Below are 26652 nucleotides of genomic sequence, written 5' to 3' on the forward strand. Positions count from 1 at the left end.
AAGCTTAAAGAAAGTGTAGTAGGAAATGGGCATTTCAAAGTTATCTCCATAATGGCACATACAAAGTACTTAATAAATGAAAATAAATGGCTGTATGTACATGGGCATGTACTATCATCAGTAAAAATCAACTCAATGACAATGGGTTTTTTTTTTTTGTTTATTAACATACAAGGTGGTCATCCTCATCCATAACTTATTTACAACAGGTTCAAAAATAGTTTAAAATATAAATACCAAGATAGCAGAGGTTTTATACCAAAGTCTAGATATGTATCAAGTTGCATGTTGTTTTTTATTAAATTATAAACATACATATGAGTATATATATCAGACATTTGCACATCTGCACAAATACTGGGGACTCTACCTTCTGGTATAATATTACCATTTTACAGAGAAGAAATTTGAAGCCCACAACCAGTTGAAACCAGTTGTCATCAAGTGGATTCTGACTCCTTGTGACTCCATGTGTGTTAGAGTAGAACCGTGCTCCATAAGTTTTTTTTTTTTAATTATTATTATAGTTGTAAAAATATATATAGTACAACATTTACCAATTCAACATTTTTCAGGTGTACAATTCAATGATATCAATTAATCATGCTAAACAACCATTACCCATAATCATTGCCAAACTTCCCATCAAACAATTACCTGAACAACTGCTTTCCCTTTCCCCCTCCCTCCCACCTCTTTGGCCTCCATACATTTGTCTAGTCTTGTTATTTCATGTGAATTCATAAAATATTTGTCCTTTTGTGATCAACCTAATTTCACTCAGTAAAATGTTTTCAAGGCTCATCCATGTTTTAGTATGTATCAAGACTTCATTTCTCTTTATAGTTGAGTAATATTCCATCATATGTATGTACCAAACTTTACTGATGGACATTTATCTGTTTCCACCTGTACTTCACTGATGGACATTTATCTGTCCACCTGTACTTCACTGATGGACATTTATCTGTCCACCTGTACTTCACTGATGGACATTTATCTGTTTCCACCTGTACTTCACTGATGGACATTTATCTGTTTGCACCTGTACTTCACTGATGGACATTTATCTGTCCACCTGTACTTCACTGATGGACATTTATCTGTTTCCACCTGTACTTCACTGATGGACATTTATCTGTTTCCACCTGTACTTCACTGATGGACATTTATCTGTTTCCACCTGTACTTCACTGATGGACATTTATCTGTTTCCACCTGTACTTCACTGATGGACATTTATCTGTTTCCACCTGTACTTCACTGATGGACATTTATCTGTTTCCACCTGTACTTCACTGATGGACATTTATCTGTTTCCACCTGTACTTCACTGATGGACATTTATCTGTTTCCACCTGTACTTCACTGATGGACATTTATCTGTTTCCACCTGTACTTCACTGATGGACATTTATCTGTTTCCACCTGTACTTCACTGATGCACATTTATCTGTTTCCACCTGTACTTCACTGATGCACATTTATCTGTCCACCTGTACTTCACTGATGGACATTTATCTGTTTCCACCTGTACTTCACTGATGGACATTTATCTGTCCACCTGTACTTCACTGATGGACATTTATCTGTTTCCACCTGTACTTCACTGATGGACATTTATCTGTTTCCACCTGTACTTCACTGATGGACATTTATCTGTTTCCACCTGTACTTCACTGATGGACATTTATCTGTTTCCACCTGTACTTCACTGATGGATATTTATCTGTTTCCACCTGTACTTCACTGATGGACATTTATCTGTTTCCACCTGTACTTCACTGATGGACATTTATCTGTTTCCACCTGTACTTCACTGATGGACATTTATCTGTTTCCACCTGTACTTCACTGATGGACATTTATCTGTTTCCACCTGTACTTCACTGATGGACATTTATCTGTTTCCACCTGTACTTCACTGATGGACATTTATCTGTCCACCTGTACTTCACTGATGGACATTTATCTGTTTCCACCTGTACTTCACTGATGGACATTTATCTGTTTCCACCTGTACTTCACTGATGGACATTTATCTGTTTCCACCTGTACTTCACTGATGGACATTTATCTGTTTCCACCTGTACTTCACTGATGGACATTTATCTGTTTCCACCTGTACTTCACTGATGGACATTTATCTGTTTCCACCTGTACTTCACTGATGGACATTTATCTGTTTCCACCTGTACTTCACTGATGGACATTTATCTGTTTCCACCTGTACTTCACTGATGGACATTTATCTGTCCACCTGTACTTCACTGATGGACATTTATCTGTTTCCACCTGTACTTCACTGATGGACATTTATCTGTCCACCTGTACTTCACTGATGGACATTTATCTGTTTCCACCTGTACTTCACTGATGGACATTTATCTGTCCACCTGTACTTCACTGATGGACATTTATCTGTTTCCACCTGTACTTCACTGATGGACATTTATCTGTTTCCACCTGTACTTCACTGATGGACATTTATCTGTTTCCACCTGTACTTCACTGATGGACATTTATCTGTCCACCTGTACTTCACTGATGGACATTTATCTGTCCACCTGTACTTCACTGATGGACATTTATCTGTCCACCTGTACTTCACTGATGGACATTTATCTGTTTCCACCTGTACTTCACTGATGGACATTTATCTGTTTCCACCTGTACTTCACTGATGGACATTTATCTGTTTCCACCTGTACTTCACTGATGGACATTTATCTGTCCACCTGTACTTCACTGATGGACATTTATCTGTCCACCTGTACTTCACTGATGGACATTTATCTGTCCACCTGTACTTCACTGATGGACATTTATCTGTTTCCACCTGTACTTCACTGATGGACATTTATCTGTCCACCTGTACTTCACTGATGGACATTTATCTGTCCACCTGTACTTCACTGATGGACATTTATCTGTCCACCTGTACTTCACTGATGGACATTTATCTGTCCACCTGTACTTCACTGATGGACATTTATCTGTTTTCACCTGTACTTCACTGATGGACATTTATCTGTTTCCACCTGTACTTCACTGATGGACATTTATCTGTTTCCACCTGTACTTCACTGATGGACATTTATCTGTTTCCACCTGTACTTCACTGATGGACATTTATCTGTTTCCACCTGTACTTCACTGATGGACATTTATCTGTTTCCACCTGTACTTCACTGATGGACATTTATCTGTTTCCACCTGTACTTCACTGATGGACATTTATCTGTTTCCACCTGTACTTCACTGATGGACATTTATCTGTTTCCACCTGTACTTCACTGATGGACATTTATCTGTTTCCACCTGTACTTCACTGATGGACATTTATCTGTTTCCACCTGTACTTCACTGATGGACATTTATCTGTTTCCACCTGTACTTCACTGATGGACATTTATCTGTTTCCACCTGTACTTCACTGATGGACATTTATCTGTTTCCACCTGTACTTCACTGATGGACATTTATCTGTTTCCACCTGTACTTCACTGATGGACATTTATCTGTTTCCACCTGTACTTCACTGATGGACATTTATCTGTCCACCTGTACTTCACTGATAGACATTTATCTGTTTCCACCTGTACTTCACTGATGGACATTTATCTGTCCACCTGTACTTCACTGATGGACATTTATCTGTTTCCACCTGTACTTCACTGATGGACATTTATCTGTCCACCTGTACTTCACTGATGGACATTTATCTGTTTCCACTTGTACTTCACTGATGGACATTTATCTGTCCACCTGTACTTCACTGATGGACATTTATCTGTCCACCTGTACTTCACTGATGGACATATTTATCTGTTTCCACCTTTTGGCTATTGTGAATAGTGCTACAATGAACATTGGTGTACATGTGTCTATTTGCATCCCTGCTTTCAAGTCTCTCGGGTATATACCTACGAGTGCAATTGCTGAGTCATTTGATATTTCTATGTTTAACTATTTGATGAACCACCAAACTGTCTTTGACAGCGGCTGTACTGTTTTGCATTCCCACCAGCAATGGATGAGAGTTACAATTTCTCCACACTCTCACCAACATTTGTTGTTTTCCTTTTTTTATCTTAATTATACTATTGGAAGTGACATGGTATCTCGTTATGATTTTGATTTGCATCTCCCTAATGACTAAAGGGGGGCTCTGGTGACACAGGGGTTAAGAGTTACAGCTACTAACCAAAAGGTCTACAATTCGAATCTACCAGCTGCTCCTTGGAAACCCTATGGGGCAGTTCTGTTCTGTCCTACAGGGCTGCAATGAGCCACAATCAACTCAACAGCAATAGGTTTGGTTATTTTTTTATTTATTTTTGTTAATGGCTAAAGGAGCCCTGGTGGCATAGTGGTTAAGGGCTCAGCTGCTAACCAAAAGATTAGCAGTTCAAATCCACCAGCCGCCCCTCGGAAGCCCTATGGGGCAGTTCTGCACCGTCCTATAGGGTTGCTATGAGTTGGAATCAACTCTACAGCCACCAACAACAACAATGGTTAATGATGTCAAGCATCCTTTCATGTGCTTGTTGGCCATTTGTGTATTTTCTTTAGTGAAATGTCTCTTCAAATCCTTTGCTCATTTTTTGATCGGGTTTTTTGTCTTTTTGTGGTTAAGTTTCAGGAGTTCTTTACATATTCTAAATATTGAACCCTTCTTAGTATATGATTCCCAAGAATTTTCTCCCATTCTGTAGACTATTGACTTTGTTGTTAAAATTCTTTGTTGAAAAAAACTTTTAATTTTGATAAAGTCCAATGTTGCTTTTGTCTTTTGTTGCTAGCGCTTCTGGTGTTGAATATAAGAATCCATTATTAAAAACTAGGTTCAAAGCCATGCCCCTGTTTTTCTTCTAGGAATTTTGTGATTTTCTTTCTTTCATTTAGGCTTTTAATACATTTTGAGTTAATTTTTGTGTATAGTGTGAGGTATGAGTCCAGCTTCACTTTTTTGCATAGGGTTTTCAATAGCTGATTTTTTAGAAGTAGATCACTAGCCCCATCTTTTGAGGCACCTCTGTGTGAACTTGAACTGCCAACCTTTTGGTTAGCAGGTGAGTGCATCAATCTTTCGTACTACCCAGGGACTATAAACCCCACAGTAGGTACTTAATCATACAGTGGAAGAGTTGGGATTAGAAGCCATAATCTGAAATTATAATTTGTGTATTTTTTGTTGTTGTTAGCTGCCATCAAGTTGACCCTGACTCCGGGTGAGCGCACACACAACAGAACTTGGATTATTGTGATCCATAGGGGTTTCGCTGGATGAGTTTTTGGAAGTAGGTCAGCAGGCCTATCTTCCTAGTCCATCTCAGTCTGGAAGCTCTGCTGAAACCTGTTCAGCATCATATCAACATGAAAGCCTCCAGTGGCAGTGCGTGAGGTACACTGGCCAGGAATTGAATGTGTGTCTCCTTTATGGACAGCAAGAACTCTACCAGTGAATGACCACTGCCCCAGGCTCTCTGCTTTAAAGATTGTTAAAAGATTAGCACCTCTGGCTACTGACCTGAACACTCTTCCCCAAAAGGGCACTGTAAAATCTGTATAAACCTTTGGGATCTTGAGATAAAGAGCTCATCAGGGACCCTACTCTCTGGTGTTTGAACCTAACATTAGCCCTGAATCTCATTTCTACAGCAGAATTACCTCTATCACCCATATAAGGGGCACTGGGATGCTTGATGGAGCCCTGGTGGCATAGTGTTTAAGAGCTTGGCTGCTAACCAAAAGGTCAGCAGTTCAAATCCACCAGCTGCTCCTCGGAAACCCTATGGAGCAGTTCTACTCTGTCCTATAGGGTCCTTATGAATCAGAATCAACTCAATGCCAGTGGGTTTGGGATTCCTGAATGCCCCATGGGTTATGAGCTGTGAGCTTTGGCACAAGTTACTTACTCTTCAAGTACTCGAGTTTGCTCTATAAAATGGGGTAACAGCACCCATGTCCTAGGAGTATGAGTGTTAAATGGGTTCATGTACTATGGCACCCAGCACAAGAAATGTTCTTTTATTTATTTATTTTTAAATTATTCTGTTCAAATTCAGCCCAGCATAAAACTAATCACACTTTATTCCATGTTCAGCCACAAAATTTACTATTTGAAATTTTCTTTATATCAAATCAGCTGTGGTTAAAAAAAAAAAAAAGGCATATATTTCTGCATTTTACCCAGTGAATTAATAAAATCAGTGGCCTCCTCTATTTTAATGTGTTCTTGTCTCCTGGCAACTCCAAGCCTACTGCTGATTTTTATTCCTAATGTGAGAAAGTTTTATGGTTTACATTCTAGCCTGAAATCATGTCGCTCCAATATCTTCCTGTGAACACACACTTTAAAAAAGTGGGCTTCATAGAGCCAATAACCACACAATTTTAAATGAAAAAAAAAAAATTACAAGGAGAAAAATGCATTTCTTTTTTTTTTTTTCTTTTCCATAACTGTAAATTTTTATTTTGTTGCCTCGGAAACATATGAAAAGAAATGAAGGATTCATACTGGTAGCAGACACAGGAAAATTCATTTAACCCAGGTGATATGGCAGTGATTTACTTCTAATAGCCTCAGAACAGGGCTTCAAACGGGTTCCTTCTGGTTCGAACTCCTGCTGAGAATTTGCATTTTTAACAAGTTCCGAGGCAATGCTAATGGTGCTGCTGAGGGACCAATTCTGAGAACCACTAGTAGAGCAGAGGTTGGCAAAATTTATTATATATAAGAATCGCCTGGAAATCTGGTTAAAATATAGATTCTGATTCAGTATATCTGAGGTGGAAATGCAAATTCTCACCAGCAGTTCTAAACAGAAAGAACCAGTTTGCAGCCCTGGCTCAGAAGGCCCAAAGAAAATTATCTGTTTCCACTACTGTCCTAAATATGTGATGTCCTTAAGGAGGAGTGCTTAGGTTTGTAAAATAGTTTTTAAAAATGTTGCTACACCGTGTTACAGTCTTCATTATTCCAGGAAATATGCTAGAGAGTTATACTCTAGTACATCTGATATTCGTTTTGAAAATATACAAGTTATTAAACCATTTCACTCTGTGGCAGTCTTATTCTTCCCCTTCTTGGTCAACTTCCACTTCCTTCATTAAAGTAAGGGAGATTCTCAACGACATTTCAGTTACTTTCGTAATTCTTCTCAAGGGATCTGACCTTTCTATGCTCTACGGAAATCCCAATTCAACAATGATATTCAGAGCCTATTCTTTCTGGAAATGCTTTTCTCTATTGTGTTAACAGAGGGAGAATACTGTTAATATGTTCATTGTTAATTTTAATGAATAAAAGAAGATGACAGTATTTGGGGATAAAGTCACTAAAGGTCTTGACAGGGTTAAAGAAAGTGAGAAGGTATTTATTCAAAAGGCCAGCTGAATACTGCCTTCTACATTCTCTCACTATGTACAAAGTCATCCACCTGCTTGCACCCCGTTCCCCAGTTGTAACCACTTCTCAAGCTATTTTCAGAAAGAGTCAGTCCTGAAGTTAAAAAATGCTTTGCTTTTCCATTATGCCTACCATAAAAAGTGTGTGATTAACACCCAGATATTCTGAAGACAATAATTACTCATGAAGGCCTAGCCTCGGATGGGGCCTTCCCAACACAAACTTACCAAAAATTATCTATTAGGAGTGACCCAAGTCTGAAGGAATGTTCAGAGATTTGGTAAAAGCTCATTCCACTGTTTTGCTATTTTGGAAGAACTTTTTTTTGTTCCCCACAGTGAAGCAACTCTAAAAGAAATGGCCTCCTTCCTTCTTGTTCTTCTTTTCTCACAACTACGATCCATTCTTTAAAGAGTTGTTGTTGCTACTGCTGTTAGGTGCCGTCGAGTCGGTTCCGACTCATAGCGCCCTATGCACAATGGAACAAAACACTGCCGGGTCCTGAGCCATCCTTAAAATTGTTGTTATCCTTGAGCTCACTGTTGCAGCCACTGTGTCAATACACCTTGTTGAGGGTCTTTCTCTTTTCCGCTGACCTGTACTTCGCCAAGCATGATGTCCTTCTCCAAGGACTGATCCCTCCTGACAGTATGCCAAAAGTATGTAAGATGCATCTTATCATCCTTCCTTTTAAGGAGCATTCTGGTTGTACTTCTTCTAAGACAAATTTGTTCGTTCTTTTGGCAGTCCATGGTACATTCAATATTCTTCGCCAAGACTACAATTCAAAGGTGTCGATTCTTCTTCTGTCTTCCTTATTCATTGTCCAGCTTTCATATGCATATGATGCAATTGAAAATACCATGGCTTGGGTCAGGCGCACCTTAGTCTTCAAGGTGACATCTTTGCTATTCAACACTTTAAAGAGGACCATTGCAGCAGATTTACCCAATGCAATGCGTCTTTTGATTTGACTGCTGCTTCCACGGCTGTTGATTGTGGATCCAAGTAAAATGAAATTCTTGACTACTCCAAATAAAACGAAATCCTTGACTACTTCAATCTTTTCTCCGTTTATCATGATGTTGCTCGTTGGTACTGTTGTGAGGATTTTTGTTTTCTTTATGTTGAGGTGCAATCCATACTGAAGGCTGTGGTCTTTGATCTTCATTAGTAAGTGCTTCAAGTCCTCTTCACTTTCAGCAAGCAAGGTTGTGTCATCTGCATAGCGCAGGTTGTTAATGAGTCGTCCTCCAATACTGATGCCCCATTCTTCTTCAGATAGTCCAGCTTCTCATATTATTTGCTCAGTATACAGACTGAATAGGTATGGTGAAAGAATACAACCCTGATGCACACTTTTCCGGACTTTAAAACAATCAGTATCCCCTTGCTCTGTCCAAACAACTGCCTCTTGATCTATGTAAAGCTTCTTCATAAGCACAATTAAGTGTTCTGGAATTCCCATTCTTCGCAATGTTATCCATAATTTGTTATGATCCACACAGTCGAATGCCTTTGCATAGTCAATAAAACACAGGTAAATATCCTTCTGGTATTCTCTGCTTTCAGCCAGGATCCATCTGACATCAGCAATGATATCCCTGGTTCCATGTCCTCTTCTGAAACTGGCCTAAATTTCTGGCAAGTTCCCTGTCGATATACTGCTGCAGCCGTTTTTGAATGATCTTTGGAAAAATTTTGCTTGCATGTGATATTAATGATATTGTTCTATAATTTCCACATTTGGTTGGACCACCTTTGTTGGGAATAGGTATAAATATGGATCTCTTACAGTCAGTTGGCCAGGAAGCTGTCTTCCATATTTCTTGGCATAGATGAGTGAGCACCTCCAGCGCTGCATCTGTTTGTCAAAACATCTCAATTGATATTCCATCAATTCCTGGAGCCTTGTTTTTTGCCAATGCCTTCAGAGCAGCTTGGGCTTCTTCCTTCAGTACCATCGGTTCCTGATCATATGCTACCTCTTGAAACGGTTGAACGTTGACTAATTCTTTTTGGTATAATGACTCTGTATTCCACCCATCTTCATTCGATGCTTCCTGCATTGTTTAATATTTTCCCCATGGAATCCTTCACTGTTGCAACTCGAGGCTTGGATTTTTTCTTCAGTTCTTTAAGCTGAGAAATGCCAAGCTTTTTCTTCCCTTTTGTTTTTCCATCTCCAGCTCTTTGCACATGTCATTATAATACTTTACTTTGTCTTCTCAAGCCGCCCTTTGAAATCTTCAGTTCTTTTACTGCATCAATTCTTCCTTTTGCTTTAGCTGCTCGACATTCAAGAACAAGTTTCAGAGTCTCCTCTGACATCCATCTTAGTCTTTGCTTTCTTTCCTGTGTTTTCAATGACCTCTTGCTTTCTTCATGGATGATGTCCTCGATGTCATTCCACAACTCGTTTGGTCTTCAGTCACTAGTGTTCAATGTGTCAAATCTATTCTTCAGATGGTCTCTAAATTCAGGTGGGATGTACTCAAGGTCATATTTTGGCTCTCATGGACTTGCTCTGATTTTCCTCAGTTTCAGCTTGAACTTGCATATGAGCAATTGATGGTCTGTTCCACAGTCGGCCCCTGGCCTTGTTCTGACTGATGATATTGAGCTTTTCCATCGTCTCTTTCCACAGATGTAGTCAATTTGATTTCTGTGTGTTCCATCTGGCGAGGTCCATGTGTATAGTTGCCGTTTATATCGATGAAAGAAGGTATTTGCAATGAAGAAGACGTTGGTCTTGCAAAATTCTATCATTTGATCTCCGACATTATTTCTATCACCAAGGCCATATTTTCCAACTACTGATCCTTCTTCTTTGTTTCCAGCTTTCGCATTCCAATCACCAGTAATTATCAATGCATCTTGACTGCATGTTCGATCAATTTCAGACTGTAGCAGCTGATAAAAATCTTCTATTTCTTCATCTTTGGCCCTAGTGGTTGGTGTGTAAATTTGAATAATAGTCATATTAACTGGTCTTCCTTGTAGGCATATGGATATTATCCTATCACTGACAGTGTTGTACTTCAGGATAGATCTTGAAATGTTCTTTTTGATGATAAATGCAACACCATTCCTCTTCAAGTTGTCGTTCCCAGCATAGTAGACTATATGATTGCCCGATTCAAAATGGCCAATACCAGTCCATTTCAGCTCACTAATGCGTAGGATATTGATGTTTATGTGTTCCATTTCATTTCTGATGATTTCCAATTTTCCTAGATTCGTACTTCATACATTCCAGGTTCCGATTATTAATGGACGTTTGCAGCCGTTTCTTCTCATTTTGACTAGTGCCACATCAGCAAAGGAAGGTCCCGAAAGCTTTACTCCATCCACGTCATTAAGGTCGACTCTATTTTGAGGAGGCAGCTCTTCCCCAGTCGTCTTTTGAATGCCTTCCAACCTGGGGGGGCTCATCTTTTGGTACTATATCAGACAATGTTCCGCTGCTATTCATAAGGTTTTCACTGGCTAATGCTTCTCACAAGTGGGCTGCTGGGTCCTTCTTCCTAGTCTTTCTTAGTCTAGAAGCTCAGCTGAAGCCTGTCTTCCTCTTTCTTTGCCTACTTTCTCTCTCTCTCAAAGAGTAGACTAAATGATCTTTTATAATGTTAAACCAGAGCATGTCATGGCCCTGGTTAAAAACTTCTAAAGGCTTCCTGTTGCAATTAGAATAAAATCTAAGCTCTTTTTCAGGGTCTACATGTTCCCTTGTCTATTTCCATGTTTTTTTTTCACCTTGCTAATCCCCTCTATCCCTGGGTGGTACCAATGGTTAACACTCTTGTTACTAACTAAAATTTCGTGGTTTTAGTCCACCCAGAAGTGCCTTAAAAGAAATGCATTGGTGATCTACTTCAGAAAAATCAACCACTGAAAACTCCATGGCGCAGAGTTCTACTCTGACACACATGAGGTCATCATGAGTCAGAATCGACTCCATGGCAACTGATTTTTTTGTTTGTTTTGTTTTGTTGGCTTTTCTCTCCTTAGCTCTAGCCAGTCTGATTGTGATTCTGCTCAATCATTCTGGTTCCCATCTCAGCGCCTTTTCCCCTTTGCTCTTTTCTCTGTTGGGAATGCTTTTTCCTAGATCACAGAGCTGGCAGCTCCTGTTCATTCAGATCTCAGCTCAAATGCCACCTTCTCAGAGAGCTCTTTCAAAATCTCTCGTTCAAAGTCTGTGCCCAGGAGTTGAAAGCAGGGCTTCTGAGTACCCACGTCTGGAAAAGATGTTTCTGGGGGCCAAGAGATCTTGGAAAGTGGTGCTCAATTTTGAGACATCTGTTTATTACAAAATTGGATACACATGTATATCATCTCAATGTTTCACTTGGTAAAGTGTTAATAAAAAATTTTGACTTTTCAGTGTTTTTCTAGATTGATTACGTCATCTTAGTTTGACTAGCCACTGAGTTGGGAGATTTCAGTTCAAAGAAGTTCTTTGAATTTGAGCAACCCCAAGCCCACCCAGAAATATTATTTTAAAATTTTTTCCATTTATTTAGTAAATTATATGCCAGGCACTGTTTTTACTGAAGGCGATTCTGCAAGTAAAAGTCCCTGCCCTTTGGGGTTTTTTACTTAAGTGGGGAGTAGACACTAAATAAATGACTTCTTCAGTGCAGACAGCCAGGCAAGCTTCCGTGGAGGTCACATTTGAGTAGGTGCTGAACAGAATCACCTTCTCTTACAGGCTTTATGTTCCCAAGAGTTAGAGGAAAAAAAATGTTTTCCTTTTTGCTGTTAGACATATTTCACTTCTGGAGAGGTTATTTTCATGATTTTTCACATCATTTTGTGAAAATACATGAACCAAACTGTTGCCATAGAGTTGATTCCAACTCATGGTGACCCTGTAGGACAGAGTAGAACTGCTTCGTAGGGTTTCCAAGAAGCCACTGGTAGATTCGAACTGCTGACTTTTTGGTTAGCAGCCAAATGCTTAATCACCCTGCCACCACGGCTCTGAAAATTACAGGAAACACGTGGCAAATCTCAATGCTACATATAAAATATTATCAGAAAAAATTATTTTGTCCAAATTATACTTTTCCAATCCGCTTGCAAGGAGCCTTGGTAGTACAACGGCTAACCACTTGGCTGCTAACCAAAAGGTCTGTGGTAACCCACCCAGCGGCTCTGAGGGAGAAAGACCTGGTGATATCCTTCCGTGAAGATTACAGGCAAGAAAACCTTACTCTGTCACATGGGTCACCATTGGTCAGAATCAACTTGACAGCACTGAACAACAACGATCCTTTTGCACTTGCTATTGAAAATAAAGCTCACAAACGAATAATATAAAGGTAATCTAACTTTAAGACTTTGGGCACAAAACCAAATATGATATCTACATCTCATTTCAAACTCTGTGAGCAGAGAAACTTATATCTTGTTGAACAAAATGTTCTACCGTGAATCTTATTTATAAATTTAGCAAAATGCACTTTGATGCTAGATTGATGTACATGTATTCAATGGCAGAACTTGAACAGAAAACACACATATACATGAAAAATCCCATGTAGTACTCATAACAGCTTCTTACCGTGGTAACTGCCGAATGTCTCCAGAATATTGTTCATATTTGTAGTTTACCACATGCCACTGGGAGCTATAAAATTTACAAGCCTGAAAGAAAGCAAATGACAGTTAAAAAAAAAAATTATTAAAAAAAATCAGCTGTCCTGGTAAAAATCACGGTGAATACAGTTCTTCATAATCTCCAAGGTGGTATTAAGGTGACTATGTTAGTGATTTTAAGGTAGGTAAGTTTTTTTAAGGGAGTTGCTTTTTATAATCATTTTTCACTTTCCAATAAAATTAAAAACTAAACCTGACCAGGCTCATGAGTTGGGAGGAGGATCCATTTAACATCTTTATTCTATTTTACTCCATGAAGGAAAGCCTAATTTAATCACCCGCTGAATCACACCGGAAATATTTCTAACCGCAAGTACAGTCATGCTTCAACTTTCCTTGGCAACTCTTTCCATTATCTAACAGTTCTGAGCAGTGAAAGATGTTCTTCTTATTTATATGTAATCATTTTATCATAATTTGAGCCCATTTCTTCTCATTCTTGCTTCAGGAACTAATCCTTTTCGTTTTTATTTCACCCTCCTTGTCACCCTGGAGCTAGTTTTTCAGTTTTATTTTCCCGCCTTCTGAGGGCTGCTTTCTCCACCATTATTCATGGAAAATTTTCTAAAGCAAAGTTAATATGACAAAATCATTGTCTTATATTGATAGGTGAGGCTGATTTTGAAGTGTTTATTGATGGCAAATATTTCCCAAACACCTACCAGGCACCTAGTACAACTGATAATGGGAATTCCACTGAATGGCTTTTAAGAGTCCTTTTAATTCTACAATTCCATGATTCTGTGGATTAAACAGCTATATCAATAGGACTGCAAGGCAATCTTGTCGTCTAGCATTTGTGGAGAAAAGGAAGAAAAATAAACCTACTGCACTGTGAGGAATAAAGGTCTATGATTCTCTTTGTGACCAAGTAAGGGAAAGGCAAGGAATCCTTGATTTAGGAGAAATCATTCAAGGTGCAGAACTGCTGCAGCAAGGAAAGAAAAATGGGGGATGGGGGAAGAGAACGGCCCAGACGGAAGCATAGAGAAGTTGATGGCGAACATGGGGTGAGGGCATATGCTTCAAGATGCACAGAAAAGGCTGGGAAGGGGCTGGTGTGTCTTGGGTCTTGTATCCATTCTGGGTTTCTCAGGCCTTGAGTTCTCACAGCACCTTGGCTTTATTTGTTCAGAGAAGTACCCACACATAAATCTGAGCCTGAGAGCAAAACAATGAATAGGACCACGACAAAGATAGGCACAGGAGGGTGGCAGAAGTGAGTAAAAGAGTTTAAAAGTAATAACAACAAGAAGACAAAACCCTTATGCAGAGAACAGTAAAGGCAAGAAAAAGCGGAGAACTGGTAGTGACTAGAATGGATTGAGAAGAAGGGGCGTGTGAACAAAATTTAATATTTAGCTAAAATAAATTTATTAACTAGGCAATTCCAGAGCCAATTCTGCAAATAACATGTTTCTGGAATTGGAAGGAAATCTAAGTCTTAACATGTTCCTTAGCTAAAAAGTTCTATCTTCATTTTAGATAAAGGTTCTAGGAACCTAGGCAAGTGGCATAAGCCCATGGCACCCCAAATCATGGAGCTAGAAGTTTCATGATTATCATTCTTTCTCATGCTTGCTCTCTCTTACTCCCCTTTTTACATATCTTGAAGTCAGATCTGAAATGAAAAAGAATACTTTTTTAAATGGAAAACAAAAAGCCATAAACCCATTTTTCATATTTGGATGCATTCCTTCTCAATTAAATTTTCTGGTTCACAGTTTTACCTAGTTCCTTTCTAAGTATACATCTATGATTTTGATTTTTTTTTTATTTACTTAATGACTTATCCTAGAGATTTTTACACTTTCTTTCTATATTTTAAGGCTGCTTTAAGTAAATAGAATAAAATACCATATACTAATTTATAGATAATGCTGGAAAGAATGGGCATTCCAGAACACTTAATTGTGTTCATGAGGAACCAGTACATAAACCAAGAGGCAGTTGTTCAAACAGAACAAGGGGATACTGAGTGGTTTAAAATCAGGAAAGGTGTGTGTTAGGGTTGTATCCTTTCACCATACTTATCCAACGTGCATGCTGAGCAAATAATCTGAGAATTTAGACTATATGAAAAAAATATGTCATCAGGATGGGAGGAAGACTCATTAACAACCTAGGGTTGGCAACCATGTCACAAAACAATATGTGTATTCAATGTTTAATGAGAAACTAATTTACTCTGTAAACCTTCATCTAAAGCACAATTAAAAAATATATATATATAAAGAATAAATTTTCTAAATAAATTAGATTTAACCTATAATTCACATTCATAATAGTTAACAATAGCTTGTTTTTCTTGATTTATACAGGTAGAGTTTTGGAGAGATGTATTAGTTCTGATTAGCAGAATTCTTGTATAATCATTACTTCAGAATTTGTCTGCTGGGTTTCACATATCAGGTGGTGGGTAGTTGAGGACCAACGCTGGACTAGATGACCCTTTAGAGTTCTTCTAAATCTGAGATTTCTCTGAGTCTGTGAAAGTCAGGGCATTTTACAAACACGTAAATGTTTCTCCTACATAGTTATGGCATTTTGGAATGCTACAAACAGAAAATTATTCTCTATTCTTTGTTTCAGCCCACACAGTCACTCTAAGAACATCATTAAGAACTATTATAATTATGACAACAACTCTTCTTTGTCCAGAACTAAGCTGTAATGATCTATTGCAAACTTAGTCATAGGCTACAACTCTGCTTGTTACGATAAGGCAACAAACCAACCTGTTCCCATCAAGTCAATTCCAACTCATAGTGATCCCACAGGACAGAACAGAACTGCCCCATAGGGTTTCCAAGGCTGTAATATTTGTGGAAGCAGACTGCCACATCTTTCTCCCACGCCGACCTTTTGGTTAGCAGCCAAGATTAACTGTTGTACCATCGGGGCTCCTTTACAGTTTCCCTTCTAACTACCTAGCCCAAGCACCAGTTCCAAAATACCAACTCCTTATACCCTTTAACGTAGAAGGAGCTACATACAGTCTGCTTCAAGGACAAAACTATGAATTTTGAGCAAGAGCTTTACAAGCTGGTTAATTTTTCCAGACAGTGATCCCCTGATTCACATCTCGCTCATTTATTACATTTGTAAGACAAGCTTGTCACCTCTGTGTGTACGAGCTTAGACCCAAAAAAGCTGGCCATTGTCACCAGGGTCGAAAGCTTTTATGCCATTAGGATAAGTGTTTCCTAAACTATAATGCATCCATGAATCATCTGGGGTTGCTAATTAAAATACAGGCCCCTGGATTCCACCCAATATCCTATGACTCTGAATCTGTAAACGGGGGCCTAAGAATCCACATTATAAGGAGTACTGCAGGTGATTCTCAAGGAGGTGGAAAAATGCTGCTCCTTCACCAGGCAGAATCTATCATTTCACATAACTGGCAACAAGGTTGGGTCCTTGTTTCACTGGTTTGCTGATGAGCTAAGAAATCTGAGTTCTAACTTCATACAGCTGACTCTCAAAGCTAGAATTTTCCCCCAGCTTTAACGCAAATGTTTTTGTTGTTAGTTGCCATCGAGTAGATTCTGACATAGTGACCCTATGCACATGAGAACAAAACATTGCCCAGCCCTGCACCATCCTCATGATGATTGGTTCAAACAATATTCTATGTGATCCATATGGTTTTCATTAACTGATTTTTGGAAGTAGATCACCAGGCCTTTCTTTCTATGCTTAATCTGGAAGCTTCCCTGAATCTTGTCCACCAAGGGGGGCCCTGCTGGTATTTGAAATATGGATGGCTTAGGCTTCCAGCATCATAGCAACATGCAAACCACTACAGTATGACAAACTGACAGATGGTGGTGGTTTACTCAGATAGAAACAGCCTTTTAAAGGAACATATTAATTTCAGCACAAGGGTTTATTTATAGTAGGCATTCAATCTATATTTGATGAATGAATAGATTGTCCATAGTATTTTTCCTTTAAAAATAACTAATCATGAAATTTGAAATTTCTAAAAAACTAAATACTTCAGAAAAGACTGAACAACTATACAGGCTTCCTAAAATATATAAAGAAAACATTTCCTTTTTTTTCTTTTCCTCTTCTCTTCACAGACACCACTCATCTGACAGTTTGCCATACTGTGGTAGTTTGCCTATTACTGTGATACTGGAAGTTACACTACCAGTATCTCAAATACAAGCAAGGTCACCCATAGCGCACAGGTTTCAGTGGAACTTTCAGACTAAGACAGACTAGGAAGAAGAACCTGGTGGTCTACTTCTGAAAAAAATGGCCAGTGAAAACTATATGAATAGCAGCAGAACACTATCTGGTATAGTGCCAGAAGATGAGCCCCTCCCCGGGTCAGAAGGCATTCCAAATACAACTGGGGAAGAGCTGCCTCCTCAAAGAAGAGTCAACCTTAATGACATGGATGGAGTAAAGTTTTCAGGGCCTACATTTGCTGATATGGCACAACTCAAAATGAGAGGAAACAGCTGAAAACAGCCATTAATAACTGGAATGTGAGATGTGCAAAGTATGAATCTAGGAAAACTAAAAGTTGTCAAAAATGAAATGAAACAAATTAAGATCAATATCTCAGGCATTAGATTAGTGAGCTGAAATAGACTGGTACTGGCCATTTTGAACTGGACAATCATATGGTCTACTATGCCAGGAATGACAAAATGATGAGGAATAATACTGCATTCATAGTCAAAAAGAACACTTCATGATCTACCATGAAGTACAATGCTGTCAGTGATAAGCTAATATCCATTCACCATTCACCTACAAGGAAGACTGGTTAATATGACTGTTATTTAAATTTACACACCAAACACTAGTATCAAAGATGAAGAAATGGAAGGTTTTTACCAACTTCTGCAGTCTGAAATAATAAAACATGCAATCAAGATGCACTGACAATTTCTGGTGATTGGAATGCAAAAGTTGGAAACAAAGAAGAAGGATCAGAAATTGGAAAATATGGCCTTGGTGAAGGAAAGACGCCAGAGATTACACGATAGAATTTTACAAGACCAATGACTTCATTGCAAATACTTTTTTCAACAACATAAATGGTGACTATACATGTGGACCTCTCCAGATGGAATACACAGGAATCAAATCTTCTACATCTGCACAAAGAGACTATAGAAAAGCTTGATATCATCAGTCAGAACAAAGGCAGGGGATGCATGCAGAATAGATCAATTGTTCATATTCAAGTTCAAGCTGAAGCCGAAGAAAATTAAAGCAAGTCCACAAGAGCCACCGTATGAACTTGAATATATCCCACCTGAATTTAGAGACCATCTCAGGAATAGATTTGACGCTTTGAACACTAATGACTGAAGACCAGACGAGTTGCGGAATGACATCCAGGATATCATACCTGAACAAAGCAAGATGTCATTAAAATGACAGGAGAGAAAGAAAAGACCTAAATGGATGTCAGAAGACACTCTGAAACTTGCCCTTGAATGCTGAGTAGCTAAAGGAAAAAATGATGAAGTAAAAGAGCTGAACAGAAGGTTTCAAAGGATGGCTTGAGAAGACAAAGTAAAGTTTTATAATTTAATGTGCAAAGACCTGGAGTTAGAAAACCAAAAGGAGGAACATGCTCAGCATTTACCAAGCTGAAAGAACTGAAGAAAAAAATTCAAACCTAGAGTTGCAATATTAAAGGATTCTAATGACTGAATGATGCAGGAAGCATCAAAAGAAGATGGAAGGAATACACAGAGTAACTGTGTATGATAAATAATTGATCAACATTCAATCATTTCGGGAGGTAGCATATAATCAAAAAGTGATCGTAAAGAGGAAAGAAGTCCAAGCTGCAGTGAAAGCACCGGTGAAAAAGAAGGCTACGGTAGTTGACTCAATACCAATTGAGATGCTTTAACAAATGGATTCAACTCTGGAAGATCTCATTCGTCCATGCTAGGAAATTTGGAAGACCAGCCGACTGGAAGAGATCCATATTTGTGCCCATTCCAAAGACGGGTGATGCAACAGAATGTGGAAATTATCCAACAATATCATTACCACACGCAAGTAAAATGTTAATGAAGACAATTCAAAAAGAGTTGCAATAGTACATCTACAGGGAAATTCCAGAAATTCAAGCCAGATTACGAAGAGGATGTAGAACGAGGGATATCATTGCTGATTTTAGACGGATCTTGCCTGAACAGAGAGAATACCAGAAAGATGTTTCCTGGGTTTTATTGACTATGCAAAGACATTTGACTGTATGGATGATAACAAATTACGGAAAACATTGACAAGAATGGGAATTCAAGAACATTTCATTATTCTCTTGTGAAACCTGTTCACAGACCAAGAGGTTGTTGTTGAAACAGAACAATGGGATACTGCATGTTTTAAAGTCAATAAAGGTGTGCATCAGGATTGTATTGTTTCACCATACTTACTCAATCTGTATGCTGAGCAAATACTCCGAGAAGCTGGGCTATATGAAGAACAGGGCATCAGGGTTGGAGGAAGGCTCATTAACAACCTGTGATATGCAGATGACACAATCTTGCTTGCTGAAAGGGAAGAGGACTTGAAGCACTTACTTAAGATCAAAGACTACAGCCTTCAGTATGGATTACACCTCAACAAAAAGAAAACAAAAATCCTCACAACTGGACCAATAAGCAACATGATGGTAAATGGAGAAAAGATTGAAGTTGTCAAGGATTTCATTTTACTTGGATCCACAATGAACACCCATGGAAGCAGCAGTCAAGAAATCAAACAATGTATTGCATTGTACAAATCTGCTGCAAAAGACCTATTTAAATTGTTCAAAGGCAAAGATGTCACTCTGAGGACTAAAGTGGACCTGACCCAAGCCATGGTATTTTCAATTGCCTCATAAGCACATGAAAGCTGTACAATGAATAAGAAAGACTGAAGCAGAATTGATGCCTTTTAATTGTGGTGTTGGCAAAGAATATTGAACATAACATGGACTGCCAGAAGAACAAACAAATTTGCCTTGGAAGAAGTACAGCCAGAACGATCCTTAGAAGTGAAGATGGCAAGACTTCTCATTTACTTCGGACATGTTATCAGGAGGCACCAGTCCCTGGAGAAGGACATCATGCTCGGTAAAGCAAAAGGTCACTGAAAAAGAGGAAGACCCTCAGTGAGATGGATTGACACAATGACTGCAACAGCGGGCTCAAACATAGCAAGAATTGTGAGGATAGCGCGTGACTGGCCAGTCTTTCGTTCTGTTGTATGTAGGGCTGCTATCAGTCGGAACTGACTGGAAGGCACTTGACAAGAACTACAACACTCTTCAGGGAACCATCAGAATCAATTCAAATTGTGTTAGTACCTCAAACAGCAATTTGAGTTTGGCAATGCAATTTGTCTATCTCTTTAACACAGTGATTATTAGATTCTGGATACAAAGTAAAAAAAGCAGGTAATAATAGACGGCTTTTTTTTTTTTTTAGATGCAAAAGTATTTTTCTTTCTGACTGTAGAGGTGTATCTAATTACACTCTTCCTTTCTTGCCAGAGAGATAAATGCAACCACTAAAGGTGCTCCTTTTGGCCCTTAGGCACCACTGGGATCCGTTTTGTATTTGTAAAATAATAGTGGCAATTTTCATATACATGCCATTCTTTACAAAATTTAGAAGTAATTGTGGCTATTGTGCAAATGTTGAAAATGCAGCATCACGAAATGAAGCGAATTTAGACAAATTATATATTGCAAAGCCACCTGGGTAATTTATTGTCCAAGCTAAGAGAGTGAAAGCAGACACTATAAACCACGACAACAGGTGAAACATGGGACGCTTCCTGTGATTCTGAATATGTGGTCACCTTCTGCAGGAACATTCTAGAAAAAAGGTGCTAAAAACATTCTTTTTCTTCCATTGAGTCACATTATGTGTTGTTTTTTTTTAATACTCTAATTTCTACAGAGGAAAACAAGTTGGACAGTTAAGGATTTTTCAAAACTTATACTAAATAACCTAGTTTTAGTTTTACTAGGTTTATATAAATAGTAAGCTTGGGCAAAATAAACACTGTAAATATAAGTACGACTCTCTTTTAGAAATCATGTTGTTGTTAGGTGTCATACAAGAGGACAAAATACTGTCCGGTCCTGCATCGTCCTCACAATCATTGCTGTGCTTGAGCCCATTGTTGTAGCCACTGTGCCAATCCATCTCATTGAGGGTCTTCCTCTTTTTCACTGACCCTGTACTTCATCCAAGCATGATGTTCTTCCCCAGGGACTGATCCCTCCTGATAACAAGTATGTGAGGCAAAGTATGTGAAATGAAGTCTCACCATCCTTGCTACTAAGGAGCATTCTAATTATACTTCTTCCAAGAAATCACAGTACAATCCATTTAATGGATTTTGAGTCTTATTTTTAAAAATATTACTCAATATTAGATATATACATAAGGATACATGCAGAATAAAAAAAAGAATGTCATTTCATACGCCAACCATAAGTTAAAATTAATTTAAAACTATTTTGTAAACTTCGAATTATAAAAGAGCCTGAGTTGTCATTCTAATATCTTTATTCATTATAAATTGGGAGTGAACCAAGATATTTGGATTATGTTTTCAAAATGTGTTCTACAAACTGTCAAATTAGACTTTCACGTAAATCATACCTGTTTCTGACCAGGGATCAAACGGTAATTTCCCAGCTAGTTTTCACAAGCCATTTGTCAGAACCTGAATAATGGATGGTACTAAAAAACCTTAGTAATATTATGATCTAATCATTCTTCTCATGTAAGGCATAAAACCTGGGTAATAATTCAAAGCAGCTTAAGGTTCAAACAAAATGGACCCTTTTTTTTCAGTTCTCCCACTCTAAGCTCTTCAGCATATACATCTGAGTTATCATGCCTACCCACAAACGTTATACGATGATTTTTATTGTGGAGAAGCGGAAGCCAATTTAGAATTGGAACAATTTTTCATTTCTGGAGACAAGACAATTAGTCTAGGGATTCTCATAAACAGAAAATAAGTTTCTTCAGTGTTGTTAATCTTAAATGCCTAACTATTCTGCTGTGAAACATACAACCATTTTGTTTTCAACTTTTTCATCAGTCCCCCCCCGATATGCTTTATCCTAATGCCAATAAAAAATAAACACGTTATCATTCACCTTTATCTATTTTAGTGCGTTTGTTACCATTGGTACTATAGTGTAACAAAATGGGACAATTCATTTTTTTACAAGAATGATAGAAATAAAATCATTGTATATAAATAGCTAGGCCAATTACAAGACAACATATTTTGATACTCTCATTTTTCCGTTAAAATTTCGATATCTCCAAATTAGTATGGCTTTACTTATAAATTTGGAGCCCTGCCTTGTGTAAATGGTTTATATGCTCAGCTGCTAACCAAAAGGTGGAGTTCACCCAGGAGCACCTCATTAGAAAGTCCTGGAAATCTACTTCTGAAAAATCAACCATTGAAAACCTTATGGAGCACAGTCTTACTCTGGCCCATATGGGGTCGCTATGAGTTGAAACTGAATCAACTCGACGGCGACTGGTTTTACTTAGAAATGTATCTTTAAAAAAAAAAAAAACCTGTTGCCGTCAAGCACTTCGGCTCATCGTGACCCTATAGGACAGAATAGAGCTGCCCCATACGGGTTCCAAGGAGCAGCTGGTGGATTCCAACTGCCAACCTTTTGGTTAGCATCTGAGCTCTATGAAAATTTTTTAACCTCCAAAGACTTTCACAAATTAAGAGCCTCATTCTTCAGAACAAAAACAAAATGCAAAAAAAAAAAAAAAAAGTTTTCGATGAAAATAATTGTATTTGGAAAGCATTATGTTTTTTTTTTTTTAATTCGGGGATTTTTATAGTTGCATTTTCCCCAATTCCTTCAGGAATTTAAATTGTTCATGTAATACTGATGTCATATCATAGTTAAGAGTTAGTTCTAGAATGAGAAATGCCAGGCTTACTGCGCTCCAGTCTAAAGTTAATGGATGTATTAGAATCACTCACTCGACGCCCAACAACTCAGAACCAGAAAGTAGCATTCCTTTTACTTAATTTATTTATACATGCAAAAATCCCAAGAGCATTTATTGAAAGCCTTATTCTCATTTCTGGGTGACTTTCTGTGTGTTTTTCTGCACATTAGACTCAAAAAAATGTGTATAAAGTCCACTAAACAAAGGCATTTTGGCTAGCAGAACAGCTTCTTTATCAACACACATAATACGCAGTCCACGATTACACACAAAACATATAAAATGATTTTAACTCTGAAAGTAAAAAAAAAAAAAGATTCACTGGTTTCCTGTTTTCTTGAGACAAGATAAATTTTATTCTAGTTAGATAAATTTCTTTCAGTTAATAAAAACAGGCAAGGTGAAATACAATTGGCATCATGACCAATGCCTCTCTCAACTTCCCCCGTCATTTTTTTACTATGCCTAGGTCTGGAGCCCTGGTGGCACAGTGGTTAAGTGCTCAGGCTGCTAACTAAAAGGTCAGCAGTGCGATTCCACCAGCCGCTCCTTGGAAATCCTACAGGGCAATTCTACTCTGTCCTATAGGATCTCTATGAGTTGGAATCAACTGGACAGCAACATTTTTTTTTTTTTAAGGACTAAAGCTCTTTAAAATCTCTTTTACTTCCCAGCACTATGTGATTTCTACCTTGTTGATGATGCTAGCTGCCATCAAGTCAGTCCCAGCTCACAGCAACCCCATGCATGATGGAATGAAACACTGTCTGGTCCTTTGACATCCCCACGGTTGGTTGCATATTGGAACACTGTGATCCATAGGGTTTTCAGTGGCTGATTTTCAGATGTATATCATCAGGCCTGTCTTAGTCATCTGGTGCTGCTATAACAGAAATACCACAATTGGATGGCTTTAACAAACAGAAGTTTATTTCCTCACAATAAAGTAGACTAAAAGTCCAAATTCAGGGCATCAGCTGCTGGGGAAGCCTCTCTCTCTGTTGGCCTTCTCATCAATCTTCCCCCAGATTAGGAGCTTCTCTGCACAGGGACCCCCGGTCCAAGGGACATGCTCTGCCCCCAGCATTACTTTCTTGGTGGTATGAGGTTTCCCACTCTCTGCTTGCTTCCCTTTCCTTTTATCTCCTGGAAGATAAAAGGTGGTGCAGGCCATACCCCAGGGAAACTCCCTTTACATTGGATCGGGGATGAGACTTTAGTAAGGGTGTTACAATCCCACCCTAATCCTCTTTAACATAAAATTACAATCACAAAATGGAGGACAACCACACAATACTAGAATCATGGCCCAACCGAATTGATACACATGGATATAATTCAATACACAACATGCTACCCATCGGCCCCCCAAAAATCACATCCTTGCAACATGCAAAACATATTCACTCCATCATATCACAGCAAAAGTCTTAACTCCAAGTCCAAAATCCAAAAATTTCTCTTTATCTGTGAAACCTAGAATACAAGTTATCTGCTTCCAAAGGTACAATGGCAGAACAGGCACAAGCTAGACATTTCCATTACAAATGGGACAAACTGGAGGGAAAGAAGGGATAACAGGAACCAAGCAAGTCAGCAAGTCAACAGAACACATTACATTAGCCTTCAAGGCTTTGAAAATAATCCCCTGCTCTTTGAGACCATTTATACAATCGCCCTGCCCTCTAGACTCTAGGCATTGGCCACACTCTCTAGATTCTGAGTGGAGGCCCCTGGGCCCTGGGCTTAAGCTCCACCTTCCAGGCCCACTGGGACAGCAACTCTGCTCTCTTGGCTTTAGGCCCACCATTCTCCTAGTCCCTCTGAGTGGTGACTACACCCTTAGAAACGCCAGAGGCCATGGCTCCACCTTTGAAACCCCTGAGGTCATGGCCATAGCTTTTGAGGCTGAGGCAGCTTAGCTTCTTGTGCTCCTTGTCTCTTTAGTTTCTACTTCCTGGTTTCTTAGCCTCTCAACTCTTGGGCCTCATGCCCACATCTGCCCTGCTGGGGCAAGTGTTCCAAAGCCCTGTAGCTCCACCAATAAGTGCTTGGAGGCACCCCACCACACCAGGAAGCCTCCTGCACACAGGCACTCAACTGTCTCACTTAGTGGGTTGGCTCCAGCGCTGTCTCATGCAGGTCTCCTGGTTCTGCTGCTGCAGCTTCTCAGCCACTGCAGGTTCTCTACTGCTTCTGGTCCTTTGCCACTGCTGCTCCTCTATCCATTCACAGTTTCAAAACCGCTTCCACATTTTAGGTACCTGTTAGAGCAACACCCCACTCTCTCGATACCAAATTCTCTCTTAGTCAACTAATGCTGGTATATCTGAAATACCACAAGTAGATGGTTTTATCAAAGAGAAGTTTATTTCCTGGCAATAAAATAGGCTAAAAGTCCAAATTCAGGGCATCAGCTCCAGGGGAAGGCTTTTTCTCTCCATCAATCTTCTCATCAATCTTCCTCAGCCCCTTTCTGGGACCTTCCTGAAGGACAGTTCTAAAGGGAAATCTTCCCAGTGGGCAGAACTTCGAGCAGGGTATCTGGTTTTTCACTTTGCTTGGAAGGAGAAATGGCCAGATGTGTGACTGTATACTGACTCATGGGCTGTCGACAAAGGCTTGGCTGGATGGTCAAGGATTTGGAAGAAACATGATTGGAAAATTGTAGACAAGGATTTATGGGGAAGAGGTATATGGATAGACCTCTCTGAATGTGCAAAAGAAGTGAAGATATTTGTGTCTTATGTGAATGCTCACCAAAAGGTGACCACAGCAGAGGATGATTTCAACAAGCAAGTGATTAGGATGATGCATTCTGTGGAAACCACTCATCCTCTGTCCCCAGTTACTCCCATCATTGCTCAATGGGCTCATGAATGAAGTGGCCATGGTGGCAGGGATGGAGGTTATGAATGGGCCCAGCAACATGGACTTCCACTCACCAAGGCTGACTTGGCTACAGCCAGTGCTGTGTGCCCTATCTGCCAACAGCAGAGACCAACACTGAGTCCCCAATATAGCACCATCCCTTGAGGTGATCAGCCAGCAACCTGGTGGCAAGTTGATTACACTGAACCACTTCTATCGTGGAAAGGACAGTGTTTTGTCCTTACTGGAACAGACACTCTGAATATGGACTTGCCTTCCCTGCATGCCATGATTCTGCAAAACTACTATCCATGAACTTACGGAATGCCTTATCTGCCATCATGGTATCCCACACAGCATTGCCTTGGATCAAGTTACTCATATCACAACAAATGAAGTGTGGCAGTAGGCCCATGCTCATGGAACTGACTAGTTTTACCATGTTTCCCATCATCCCGAATGAGCTGGCTTAAAAGAACGTTGAAAAGGCCTCCTAAAGACATAATTACAGCACCAGCTAAGGGGCAATACCTTGGAGGGTTGGGACCTCCAGGAGGCTGTATATACTCTAAACCAGCATCCAATATATTGTGCTGTGTCTTCCATAGCCAGGATTCATGGGTCCAGGAATCAAGGGGTGGAAATGAGAGTGGCACCACTTGCTATTACCTCTAGTGACCCACTTGCAAGATTTTTGCTTCCTGTCCCCATGAC

The 26652-nt window shown here is 39.2% G+C and overlaps 1 protein-coding gene and 1 long non-coding RNA gene across 8 annotated transcripts in view; both read right to left on the minus strand.

The window, feature by feature from the left end:
• Positions 1-26652, minus strand: part of DOCK10 (dedicator of cytokinesis 10) — a 310282-nt gene that overhangs the window by 115908 nt on the left and 167722 nt on the right. For all 6 annotated transcript variants that reach the window (XM_049888334.1, XM_049888333.1, XM_049888332.1 and 3 more), the window contains exon 4: positions 12984-13066. In XM_049888334.1, coding sequence (XP_049744291.1) covers positions 12984-13066 — 83 coding nt within the window. The remainder of the gene's footprint in view (positions 1-12983; positions 13067-26652) is intronic.
• LOC126078161 (uncharacterized) lies at positions 2480-12974 on the minus strand. 2 transcript variants are annotated; one of them, XR_007517986.1, is made up of 3 exons: positions 3769-12974; positions 2772-2971; positions 2480-2501 (listed from the first exon to the last, which is right to left on the minus strand). It is a non-coding gene; the product is annotated as an uncharacterized LOC126078161 (long non-coding RNA). The 2 variants fall into 2 exon arrangements; XR_007517987.1 differs by lacking the exon at positions 2480-2501 and adding an exon at positions 2684-2705.

Source organism: Elephas maximus, chromosome 6, assembly GCF_024166365.1.
Source record: "Elephas maximus indicus isolate mEleMax1 chromosome 6, mEleMax1 primary haplotype, whole genome shotgun sequence".
Classification (NCBI taxonomy): Eukaryota; Metazoa; Chordata; class Mammalia; order Proboscidea; family Elephantidae; genus Elephas; species Elephas maximus.